The sequence below is a fragment of the Xenopus laevis genome, chromosome 5L (assembly GCF_017654675.1).
Source record: "Xenopus laevis strain J_2021 chromosome 5L, Xenopus_laevis_v10.1, whole genome shotgun sequence".
Taxonomy (NCBI): Eukaryota; Metazoa; Chordata; class Amphibia; order Anura; family Pipidae; genus Xenopus; species Xenopus laevis.
This window is the reverse complement of record NC_054379.1, coordinates 101,670,908-101,684,534: the sequence shown is the minus strand read 5'-3', so window position 1 is coordinate 101,684,534 and position 13,627 is coordinate 101,670,908. Positions and strand designations below refer to the sequence as shown.

Below are 13,627 nucleotides of genomic sequence, written 5' to 3'. Positions count from 1 at the left end.
TCAATCCGTTTTATTGTTTAGCATGTGTTTTATATGTGCATATGCAGCTTTACGCCAAAAGGCCTAGAATTATGTGAAATATAATTTTAATAAGGTTGATCTACTATTTGCAATTTTCTTCAAGTATTTTAATTAAATGTAAGTTTTAATTTCAGGTGTACAGAATAATAAAGCGGTGTGCCTTTTTTCACTTTATCTAGGAAGCAGAATACTGTAATACAGGTTGTCAAAAAGTTTGGAGGCTTTGTGTTTTCAGACCATGTGTGTGAAACTACCACTCATGTAATAGCAGGGAGTCCAAGACGAACTTTAAATATAATCCTAGGAATAGCTAGAGGTTGCTGGATAATTTCCTATGACTGGGTAAGTGAAATCTTATCAAATTAATTGATTTTATCTGATTTGTGAATTGCTTTACAGTGGCATCTAGAAAATGCTATGATTCATATCTTGTTGGAGTACGTCTGGCCACTGTGCAGTCTACACCGAACATATCAGTTCTGCACAAACAGCCCCTCAGCATGCCCAAACACAACTCATTGTTGGCTTTGCCCTGTCACTTAGCAGTCTGCTATTAAACACCACATATTTCCAAGCCCCCTACTATGACTGCAATCCTACCTGTACTGCTTTTGATGGTGGCCTCGTTAATTAAGGAAGTGGATGTCCTTCCTGGACCATTACGCTCCCACCCAAGGCTCCTTGTTTAATGCGGCTTTCAGGGCAGCGGGGTAATTTATTAGGGAGGGGTTGGTGAGGAGCAGTGGGTCCTGCTTTGGGCGCAATCAGCCTTTAGCCTGGCATTGTCCTCAAACACTGTCATAGTGCATATTTATAGATCTTATTTTTCCTGTTTACATCTGATGTATTTCAAGTTGATTCAAAAAATAATACAGCAACTGCCTGATAGATTATTTAATAAATGCTTTTATCTTTGTTCATAACCGAGTATTAATAGGCCTTTATAAATATACTTACTATCCAAAACTTATTTGACAAACTTCTGATTATTATTATTATTATAGGGTAGTTGCTCTGTTGTTGCCTGTATTTCTTGTAAGAATCTACAGATCCTTGAGGCCACTTGAGAAGAGACGTCAGTAATGGGTTTTAACCTTAAAAATAGGTTAAATAAACAATTACGATATTTTAAAAACAGTAAATAGACAATTTTCTTAATTCTGTTGTTTTCTTAAGCTCTCATAGCTTCACACGCTTTTATCATTGTGGTCATGCGAGGCATATTTTATGAATATGGCTTTAGATTATTTAGAGAAGAAAGCCGACACCATGGTGTAATAAGTACATAGTGTGTTACTGCCTGTTGATTCCATAAATTGAGACACTATATTAATGCAATGCCCCTTTAAAGCCAGTTCAAAAGCATTAAAGACTAATTGCTCAAGTGGACATTGACTCATTAATCTTCCAAGTAAAACTATTTTCTTTTCTGACAGAATAGGACTTGTTTATTTTGGTTGTTCCACATACTAACCATTCAGTACAGGATATCACATGCATTTTAAAGCCTGATATAAATCACTGGTAATTCATACTTATTAAAACTGATGGTCATTAAATGTTATTTTCTATGTGTTGCACTTTTACACAATATTAAAAAATTTAACTGCAGTATTTGTAGCATAAATTCTTAATACTGCCAAAGAGCAATGGAATTTACATATAGAGCCAAACATATTCCTCAGTGCTTTATATAAGGGAACCTATTAATAAACAAAGAGATAAACTGGGTAATATGGTCCCTGCCCAATGGCTTTATAATGTAAAGGGATAGGGATAAATAAGACACAATGTATAAAGGTGTTATGGGAAGTGATGGCATGTGTAAAGGAGGTGTTAAAGGTTGGTGTGTAAACTTTGTGGAAAAAGTGAGTTTTAAGGAACAAATAAAACTTTGCAGAGTAAGTTATTGTCCAAGCTAATTTTGTGTAATCCTGTAGGTGTGCTTGTGAGTAGGTAACTATGGAAGAGGAAAGTCTAAGGTCATGTAAGAAATGAGGCTTGAAATAAAAGATCACATTTTAATCCTTGTCACCAAAAATATCATTGTCCAGGGTAGTTTTGAAGGCAAATGTCAGCCCCTTAAGAGTTTTTCAAATATATAGGTAGTCAGGGTAGGGATTTGGAGATAGGTGTAGCAGGGCTGTTTTTAAGTATGAGTAAACCCTACATTTTCCTACCATGTATATAAGTTGAAGTGTGCACTGTAATGGTTAAGCTGAGCTCAGGGAAGGAAGTTCGGAAAAAATAGTAGCAGCTAGAGCAGAATTTCTATGGAAACCAGCAATGCCATCTGTTTATAGGTCTAGATTGGAGGACGTATTTATCTGAGCTGAGAACTGAGTATGCTTTGTAGCCAACAGTCAAAGGGAATTCCCAAGAGAGGGTGCCGAGTGGGCTAGTGGAGTAGAAGGAATCCTGTTGGTGCTGGCCTGTGTGTGACTGGAGTGGTTTGAGTCACAGTGGTGTTATGTGCTGGAATCTTATTACTAATGGCATGTATTTTCTATTGACAATATATGGCAAGATATTGGGCTGTAAGAGAGGAAGGTGCATCATACAGGGGTGGGCAGAGGAAGGAATTTAAAGTTTGTGACAAGTGTTTTGGATCAGATGATTCTGAAGATGCTCATGTTGTAACATATATTTGCTTGGCAAGACAGAGGGCAGTATTGTAACTTGAAAACATAACTTTATAGTGTAGGGAGTCTGGTTTTGTGTGTGATTTTTACCAGTGACATGTTGCAGTTCTAGAAAACCTTTAAAGATACTGTGTCAGGTAATATGCTGCTGAATTATTGACTGTCGAGCGATATTAAAGTAGGGAATTTGAACTTTTTATTGTGGAAGAGCACAGTACACTTACAATACCCCAAGGACTTGTGTAGCAAGGTTCCAGAGAGCCAGTTTGATGATCAAATATAGCTTTAGATGAATGTCTACATGGTGAATTTAAAGCTTGGATTATGATGTTCATGTGACATTAAGGGGGTTATTTATCAAAGGCTGAGAGTTTTTTTGTACCTCAAATGAACTCGAATGACCTTGAAACTTGAATGGTATCTTATTTAAGAAAAAACATGAATGGCAAAAACCTGATTCTGCGATTTTGAGTCCCACAACCCGAAAACTCGGATTGATTGAGTTTAAGACGGAAAAAAAGCTTAAATCGAGTTCTCGAATTGAAGATTTGTGAAAATCCCTCAACAGAAAGAAAAAACTCAACATCAAGCAGGCTGTTAACCTCTTCAAATGGTTCCAGGGACCTCTGCCATTGACTTCTATTGAACCTTGACAGGTTTTAGGGGGTGTATTTTCGGATTCGAACTAGTTCAAGGGTCGAAGTATAATAAATCTCCAATATTCAAGGTTTTTTAAAAAAAACTTTCGATCAATTTTTTCTAATTTTTGTGGAAAAAAACAACTTGAACATATCTGCCCCTAGATGTATAGTTCTCTGTCAGCAAGCTTTGGTTTATATGTTTTCATGTATCTAGAATATGGCTGGTGACCTATAAAATACATCACTTTGTAATGCAACTACAATAAAGAGTTTTAACTAAAGAGATTGCAGATTTCAGAACAGAAAGTGTGGCTGCAAAGTTATCCTGAAACTGAGTTACAGATCCAGGAGGGTGATATATTAGTCAAACAGAGGTAGAAAAGATATTGCACATGTTTTGTATGGCCTCAAAGCTATTTAGTGAAAGGGAGGAAACGGTACATAAAGTGTGGAAACAGTAAAAGCTCACCCCTTCTCCTCGCCAAGTACCAGGCCTAAGGGCGTTGATACTAGATTTATAGACCTTGTCAATCGGCTAAAGTTGCAGGCAAATTAACAAATAGGTCTTTAGAATGTTGGTGATAAGTTAAGTACTGACAGCAAAGACTACACAAAAGGAGGACATGGACGAGCGAAATGGTGCAATTTAATTGTGCAAATAGGAGTAGTATAGGAGAGAAGCAGGAGTGAAACTGCTTTCTATACATAAAGTGCTAGGGTGCTTTTCTACTGTTTTTTCATTAGTGATTAAATAACTCTCTCAGCAGCTGCAAAGATGTTTATAAAGCAAAATAAGCAGATTTTTGTGTGAATTTATAAAAAAAAAAAAACCTGAGAAGCATGTCACATACTGTTCTGGTGTCATCTTTTCTTTGTATATGTGTAGCTGCTACTTGAAAAGTTTTGACTTTGCATTTGCTTACTTTGCATTTCATATTTTTTTAAACTAAAGACATGTACAACTCTGCTAAATCTGCCATTCTCATAAAATCTCTCTAGTCATAGGCAAGCTAACCCCTGCTGTCAATGCTCCCTCTAAATGCTTGTGCAAACACACACAGCTTTTGAGGACAGTACACACAAATGTTTTTTTTTTTCTCAGTAGTAATAAAATAGTACCTTGTACTTGATCCCAGCTAAGATATAATTAATCCTTATTAGAAGCAAAGCATTTATATTGGATTTATTTCAGGTTTACATGATTCTCTGTAGACTTAACATTGTTTGGATCTTCATATCTTCATTTCCTCGTGAGGCAACTTCGGGCGACTAAGGAAATTGAAGCACCATATTGGCGCAGGCAATTCTTCATTCAAACATACGGAAGGCAGTTTGGGGAGATTGTCGCCATGCAGAAGAGCCGAATCGTCGCCAGTCGACTAAATCTCCCCGAATCTGCTCGTCTGCCCCAACCCTAAGATCTTACATTAGTCTTCCCAGGATTTCACTTTCTTAAGCTGCCTTTTCCCTTTCTTGTGTTTGTCCCTGTCTAAAAAAAAAAAAAAAAAAAGGTATTATGTGTTTTTACGTGATTGCTGCTTCCAAGTTAGGTTTATATATTAGTCAAAATTTCCCTTTCACTAATTTTGATCAACTCATGCTTTTCCCCCCATATAGTACAACAACAGAACAGTGTCAATGTGATATGTGCCTCAGACATTGACGCTTAAAAGGAATCTCTAAACTCGTGTCACAGAATGACATATTGCTTATTATAGAACTTGGAAAAGCTATTCAAAACCGGTAGCTGTTTTCATACAAAAAATTTTGCAATCCCTAAAGAGGCTGGTAGTATGCAGAAATGTACCTGTCACCAGGATATTTAATAATTTTTAGACGCTTAGCTTTATATTAACTTAATAATAGACAATAGATTCAGTAATAGATGGAAGTGCCTGATATAAATTATCACTGTTGCAATACATAGTAGCATAGTAAGTAAGGACACATGCCCATCAAGTTCAACCTTTTAGTTTTTTTTATTTTTAATGTGCCTTACTGCTAGTTGAACCAGTGGAAGGCAAAAAAAAAAAAACATCTGAAGCCTCTCCAATTTGCCTCAGAGGTGGAAAAAATTCCTTCCTGACTCCAAAATGGCAATTGGACTAATCCCTGGATCAACTTGTACTATGAGCTATCTCCCATAACCCTGTATTCCCTCACTTGCTAAAAAGCAACACAACCCCTTCTTAAAGCTATCTAATGTATCAGCCTGTACAACTGATTCAGGGAGAGAATTCCACATCTTCACAGCTCTCACTGTAAAAAAAAACCCCTTCCGAATATTTAGGCGGAACCTATTTTTTTCTAATCGGAATGGGTGACCTTGTGTCAGCTGGAAAGACCTACTGGTAAAGCATTAGAAAGATTATTATATGATCCCCTTATATATTTATACATGGTTATCATACCTCCCCTGAAGCACCTCTTCTCCAGCGTGAACATCTCCAATTTGGCCAGTCTTTCCTCATACCCAAGATTTTCCATACCTTTTACCAGCTTAGTTGCTCTTCTCTGTATCCTCTCTAATAAAATAATGTCCTGTTTGAGTGATGGAGACCAAAACTGTACGGCATATTCTAGATGGGGCCATTCAAGTGCTCTATACAGTGGAAGAATGACCTCCTCCTCCCATGACTCTATGCCCCAGCTCAATACCTTATTTGCAGAAGAGCCGATTAGTTGCTTGCTACAGCCAAGTTTATCATCTACAAGGACTCCAACGTCCTTTTCCATAATGGATTTGCCTAATACAGTCCCATTAAGGGTATAAGTGGCTTGGATATTTTTACATCCCAGGTGCATGACTTTACATTTATCAACTGAATCTCATTTGCCACTTAGCTGCCCAGATTGCCAGTTTGTCAAGTTCGTGTTGAAAGGATGCCACATCCTGGATGGAATTAATTGGGCTGGATAGTTTTGTGTCATCTGCAAACACTGATACATTACTTACATTACAACACCCTCCCCTAAGTCATTAATGAACAAGTTAAATAAAAGTGGACCCAATACAGAGCCCTGAGGGACCCCACTAAGAACCTTACTCCAAGTAGAGAATGTACCATTAATAACCACCCTCTGTACCCGATCCTGTAGCCAGTTTCCTATCCATGTGCAAACGACTTCATTAAGCCCAACAGACCTTAGTTTCGAAAGCAATCGTTTGGGGGGCACGGTATCAACCTCTTTGGCAAAATCCAAATAGATACACATTCCTAAAGTCTACTAGAAAAATCATGTAAACATTATATTAACCCAGTAGGCTGGTTTTGCTTCCAATAAGGATTGATATCTTAGTTTGGATCAAGTACAAAGTAGTACTATTTTGTAATAATTTTTTAAAAATTGCATTATTTGTATAAAATGAAGTCTGTGGGAGATGGCCATTCCATAATTTGGAGCTTTAAGTTTTAGGGACATTTATGCAATGTGCGCTACTAAAAGGGACACATTTCACATAACTTATTAGCAAGTTGTACCTAACACAACTAAGAGTATACAGCGTTCTATAGTTCTCTCAGTACAGGCTATGAGTAAACATTTTTGAGTGAAGACATTTCTCAGTTTCCATTTGTTGATAATTTAAATGCTGTCTAATCTGTGAAGCCACATCCACTGTTTGGGAAACATTAATGATATAAGAAATATTGCTTTCTACTCTGCAGTCGACTTCTAATCCATTCCATGTGATAATTGAATGGTAACTGAAGGAAATGTATAGGGGAGCTTGGTAGTTCAATTATAGCTGATTTGTTACTGTAATTTACACTGTAGGTATTTTCTCAAGGAATTTCTACATGGACCTCAAGTCAAAAATTTTTCATAGTGCTTATGTATCTCTTAGGGGAAAAACAGATGGGGCAGTTTACCTGTGGGAAATCTTCTCTCCCTCAGAAAATTACATTCCTGCAAATGCCTTTTCCTTCTGAGCCGTTAAAATCACCACATGTAAAAAAAAAAAAAAACAACATTTTACATGCAGCAATCCTGGGTAATCTTGGTAATCTTGTGAAACCGCTGCATAACCTAAACTTCCTAAGCTTGGCTATCATGGAGCACTAAGATACCGCTGTTGTCTGGTGTGGTACAAACATTTGTCCTTACGGTGTATCCGTATATTTTTTATGTATGGAATTATGTTTTACTTTTTGTAAACCATTGTTTACCTTAAGCTTCTTCTAACATGCTTATCTCAAACTTTCCCTGTCTTCTACTCTGCCAGAATAGTTTAGTTTTGTTTTTGACCAAAACCTGAGAGCATTGTTCGTTGTTCAGCCAACCATTCATTATAAACTTGTTTTCATTTTTTAGGTGCTGTGGTCTTTGGAGTGTGGACACTGGATTTCTGAAGAACCTTATGAACTTTCAGATCATTTCCCAGGTGCTCCTGTAAGTGAATAGTGTATCATTATACAGTATACTGCTGTTAAATCCTTTAGTCTATAGAATATACATTCTTGCAAATGAATCATTTTGTGTGTACATCAGTCATAAAAAGCTTAAAATAATTTTTAAACATTTGACTTACTTTTTTTTATATGAAATATACTGGTTATTTTAAATATATTGTTTCTTAACCTTGGCTCACTGGATGTTCTAAGGTTCTTTGCATCCTAAAACATTTTTAGTGCTAAGCATGACGTAAGAACTGGGAACCAAAGTATCTGTCCTTTAATAAACGACTGCCAAGCACAGTAACATGTTTATATTTATGCTAAACTACCGATATATTTGAAAATATATTTAATAAAAATGACCTTATTTACAATAGGATTTTAAGTAATTTACACGCTGTAAATCAATTGTACAAAAAGTGGAATAAAGACCAGTGGTGGGTTTATATTCATGAATCCATTTATAAGCATTTTGAAACCAATTCTAAATGCAAGGATTTACTGACTGTGCAAAAACAAATGTTTCGGCTATTGAAATCTAAGTGGCAAGTGACTTGGGAAGCCTGGGTAATACTGGATACATTTTAGAATTGCTGTCCCAGGGTTTAGAACCCCACTTAGGCTGATCCAGCTAGAGACACTGAGAGCCTTAAGTGTAAACAGATTGCAGATTGTTAGTATAGCAGACAGCACTTGAAGGCATTGCAAAGATAAATGAATGTCTGAGTATGTCTAGCTCATCATCATTTATTTATATAGCACCAGCAATATACATCGCTTTACAGTTTATAAGTGTCTAACAATGATTTAACAAGCAGGGGTCATAGATTAAAAATAGGATCACTGTGCCCCTGCTGTTTCCATTTTCTACTAATTCACTATGAACAGCATATACATTTTTTTTTTTTTTTGGATATGACCCTGTTCACAAGAGCTGTCATAAATGCATGCAAACAATGTTATGAATGGGAATGTTGCTTTGTGCAAGTCAAGTTATGACTACGGTATATTTCATAGTGGTTAGACCCAATCCTTAGGACTATTACTGCTGGGTTTATGTAAGTAGACTTATTATTTAAGGTGGTAGTAGTAGATTATAAGATTTTTCTATAACTTTCCCCTTTTTACTTAAATCAGGGAACCCTCCAAAGAATTTTGATGGTTCCCATTCTAGAAATCGGATTCATCCACCTAAAGTATAAATGACAACGTTTTAATAAAATCCACCCAGCTTAAGTGTTTTACATGAAGATCCATAAGCTATTGTTTAAAAATAAAATACAGATTGTTACATTTAGATAAGTACAATTTGAGTACCTAACATCAAAGTGGCTTTGTTCCATAGATCCCTTAAGGTCTATGTTCTAAATTACAATATTCCAGAACTATTGGTCGCTAAGGTAAAAACTACAGGAAAGATAGTGATTCTAAAAACCTGTACAACTTCCTACAGGAATTCAGTTGTCATATGATATTGCAATAATCTGCTAGTGTATTCCCTTGAATCTGGAGGATTGTCTCTTAAATCATTTCTTATACTGTTACGTGTTGATTGCGCCAAAGTTGCTGATGATTTAGCTTAATCCATAAAGGGGTATTAAACCCGGCTGCACTGCACTACTCAACCAAAATGAGTACAGTTATGGGATCCTTTATCTGGAAACTAGTAATGTGCGGGCTGGCACAAAGCCCACAGGACCCACAAGTCCAGTGGGTTTGGGACAAAAAGGTCTGCCCACGACCTCTGTGTCCCACTTACGTGTATGTTGGTGTCTGTTTATAGATGCTCGTCTCCCCCTTCATAATGTCATAGTTGGGGTGGGTCGGACACAGATAAAGACACACGCGGTGGCAAGTTGGTTGCGGTTAGTAGAATGACATTGGGTCTCCTCCTTCATGATGTCATAGGCGGGGATGGGTTAGACACAGATAAGGACACACTCGGCGGCAGGTACATTGCTTTGGTTATGAATTTATTGACCCACACATCATTACCAGAAACCCATTATCCAGAAAGCTCTAAATTACGGAAAGGCGTCTCCCATAGACATAATTTTATCCAAATGAATCCATACTGGAAGAAATACCAGCCTACTGGGTTTATTTAATGTTTACATTATTTTCAGGTATACTTATGAAGATCCAAATTATGGAAATATCCATTATCTGGAAAACCTGAGCATTCTGGATAATAGCTCCCATACCCATATAACCGATTTAAAGGGGGGCTGTCACCCAGACATAATAGCTGTACCATAAAATCCATTTTAAAATTAAACATGAAATTAAAATTTTTTAATTAAAACATCCTTACCTGTTCCTCTCGAGGCAACATCGGAAAAACAAAGCAACGCAAACAGTTAGGTCCATAAATCTTTGGCGGCTTTCAGTTGCTGTTTGTTTGTGGGCCTTTCTGTCCGAAGTTTAGTCTAAAACAAGTGAAATGCATGCTCAATTAGGTTCAGATCAGCAATTTCTCTGAAGGTTTTTGCTTAAGGATGGCTTGTTTCACCTGCATGGAGAGCTTCTTTGACCGCATGTTGTCTGTTCACAGCAAAATCTTCCACATAGAAGCACGCCCCCTCAAATCCACACCAGGGCTTTTATCTGCTTTATTGATAATGACATATTGAAGGAATTGCCCACGCCTGCTCCTGAAATAGCCTTTGAGTCAATTGTCCAATTGCTTTTGAGACCCTGAAATGAAGTGATTGTGCAATCATTTGTTCTTTCATTGAAAATTCATTGTGGTAATGTACAGAACCAAAATTAGAAAAAAGTTGTCTCTGTCCAAAGATTTATGGACCTGACTGTATGTTTTCCTCACCTGCAATTTACATTATTGTCAGTGGGGAAGCGTTTGAAGGAGATTAGTTACCTGCAGAAGCCGAGATTTATCGTGGGCAACTAATCTCATCGGATATCAGCCTTACGGTCTATAATGACATAGCCTGGGAATGTGCATCAGGTCCCCCTTTCTGGTGCATACATTAGATTCCAGGATGATGCAAAGCTTGCCTTAATAACTTTTCCAGCAAAATGCCGCCATAGTGTAGGCTCTAATTGTGGATTCCAAAAGAATAAAGGTAGCATGGTTTTAATAGTTTAGATAAATAAAATTTATTTTGTTCGACTAACATGATAAAATAGGATTTGGAATTATTTCAGGGAGTTACTGATCCCCTTAAAGAATACATAACATCATGGTAACTCTTCAAATCCATGTATATGTAATTACAGATTTGTTTGTTTTCAAAACATTATTGGCAAGGCTGGATTTGTTCTTCTTTTCTCAATAAATATTTTCTCTATGTTCAGTGATGACTGACTAACACATTTCTGCAATCAAATGGATTTCTTTATGGTACATTAAGTAAACAGAATCCACATGATGAAAGGGACTGAAGAAGCTAGTGGATATCTGATGAATTTCAAATATGTTCACCAGCAGGAAATCAGTAGTTCATTGTGAAAATCACATTGTTTGTTTGTGTTATGTTAATAATTTTATGATACTAATTTCAGATCTCAATATTATTTTATAAAAGAGCAGCATGTAGTCACCATTAGTAAAAGTGCAGCTTTAACATGAAAAGTATGTTTAAATCTTTTACTGACAGCAGATTTGGTTACTTGCGGTACTTTTGTTGCCAGACAGTGTTTGAACATTTTGCACTTTCACTTTAGGGTCTTTTCCTGAGGTGGACTTTTAGTTTACTCAGAAAAACAATGCAGGTATGGCATTATTGGGAAACCCGTTATCCAGAAAGTTCCAAATCACGGAAAGGCCTTCTCCCATAGACTCCATTTTATCCAAATTTTTAAATCTTTTTCTCTGTAATAATAAAACTGTATGTTTTACTTGACCCAAACTAAGAAATAAGTAATCTTTATTGGAGGCAAAACCAGCCTATTGGGTTTATTTGATGTTTACATGATTACAGAAAGATCAGTTATCGAGAAAACCCTAGGTCCTGAGCATTTTGGATACCAGGTCCCATACCTGAATATCTTTTTTTCAGGGCAACCTAAGTTTTCAACATGACTGAAGATTTTCATTCATCCAGGTCAGGGCATATCTAGTATAAGTAATTCTAAAACAATTGGACTTGCTGAGTAAGCATTTAAGACGTTTCACTACTCATACGAGCAACTTCTTCAATTCAAGTAACTGGTGTGAGAAGTCCTTTGCATATAAACTGTTCCACTAATCCAATCATAATGGCACATTATAACTCTTTAGAGAAGTGACATCTGAAACTCACAGAGCTGTTATTCTGTGGGTTACTGTGATAGGATTATCAAGGTGAAACAGTTGTTACTTGTGAGCGTTGCATGAATGATGTGTCAAGTGTTATTTAACCACTGGGGTACAGAGGTTAGAACAGCGTTGTATGTAGCACAGGTAGTGTATAAGGCCCCTGCCTCTGTTCAGGGATAGTTTCTTCACCTTGACATCAATCGCCTCTTTCACACCTCATTCAAACCAGCGGTCTTCTTAGTCCAAGATTTGGACATTATCTTCCAAGAGTGTCCCGTGTCTTTTTGGTGTAGAAAGACAGCTGATTCCTGCCCTAAGTTTTTAACGTATGTTACAATGATGTTGTAATTTCACTTCTGTAAATATGTTCTGTAGATATGAAAGCTTCCATTGTACATCTTATCTCCTACAGGTCATTGCCCAATGTGCATAGGTTTACCTAAGTATGTGGCATGTAGGGCCCCCAAAATGAAAATACCCACATATGATCTATAATTTCAGTTAATGCAAAATCTACACATTTACTGCGTTTTATGAGGGATAAAGCCATAAAAAGTAAGTTCACCCTAGAAAGCCATATATTTTTGGAAAGTAAACATTTCTCCAAATCCAAAATGGGTCAATCTTTTTACTCCAAAGTACCAAACCACAAAGCTTTCCTAAATTTGACAGTTTTTATGACATTTCCAAAAATAACTTTAAAGCATCCTCTTTGCTGCATCATATGTCCCACATATCATTAGGTACAAACCTAAAACACCGTAAATATTATTTATAGTGCAAAATTTTATTTTTTTTGCCATACAAAGCCAAATCACCATAAATATGAACTCCAGAGGTCTTTTTTACAGTTTGATGCCTAATATGCATTAGATGCATATGCAAAGTATTTGATATGTCTAGACCCCAAATGAAAATAGTTCAGATGAATTTTGCTGGAGAATTCCACTTCTACAAAAAGACAACCTGACTGCATAATGTAAGACCCCCTTGCTTTGTGTGACCGTTTGTAATTATGTATACGAGTGCATGTAAGGTGTGTGTGTGTAAATAAAGGCCACTTACTGTTCCTGTAGCAGGGACATTATCACTGGATGTCCGTTTCTGCAGAGTGCTCCACTGCAGGAAGTGAGTTGGCGGCTCTCAGAATAAGAAAGAAACTCAAGAAACAGCAGAGGCACAATCCAATTTCAAATGCTGCTTGTCATTTAGTCCTGCGACAGTTGTGTCACAGGACTGAAATGACAGCGCATAGCTGTTTTCCAGGCGGCTGTCTTCGCTCCTGAGTCTCTGCAGAGTCCAGAGACAAACCTCTAGCTGCCCAAGAAAGTAGGTATTACAATCTTGCCAGATAGTGCCTTTGATTGCTAGCTTCGTGCTTGGCAAGCAAAGGGTTAAAAATTTACACACATAATCGTTAAGCTTATTTATTTGTGATGTGGTGCGTTTAAACCATAAGTACTGGGAATAATTTGTTATATTTGTAATGTGCTTTTATAGGCCTGTTGCTTATTTAATATCCAAAAGTTATCAGTAGGTTGCTAAATGTAACAAGCATTTTTTAAGCATACTATACAAAATGGTGTTTCTAGGAATGCCTTCTGAAAAGCTACAGTATATGATGAAAACCACACCCCAATAACACATTTTTTTTCATTTACATAT

At 36.8% G+C, this 13,627-nt stretch overlaps 1 protein-coding gene across 1 annotated transcript in view; it reads left to right on the top strand.

The window, feature by feature from the left end:
* The window catches only part of LOC108716177 (microcephalin-like), a 134,940-nt gene that overhangs the window by 44,171 nt on the left and 77,142 nt on the right, over nucleotides 1-13,627 (top strand). The window contains 2 exon segments of the mRNA XM_041563195.1: nucleotides 201-363; nucleotides 7,619-7,696. Of these exon segments, the coding sequence (XP_041419129.1) occupies nucleotides 201-363; nucleotides 7,619-7,696 (241 nt within the window).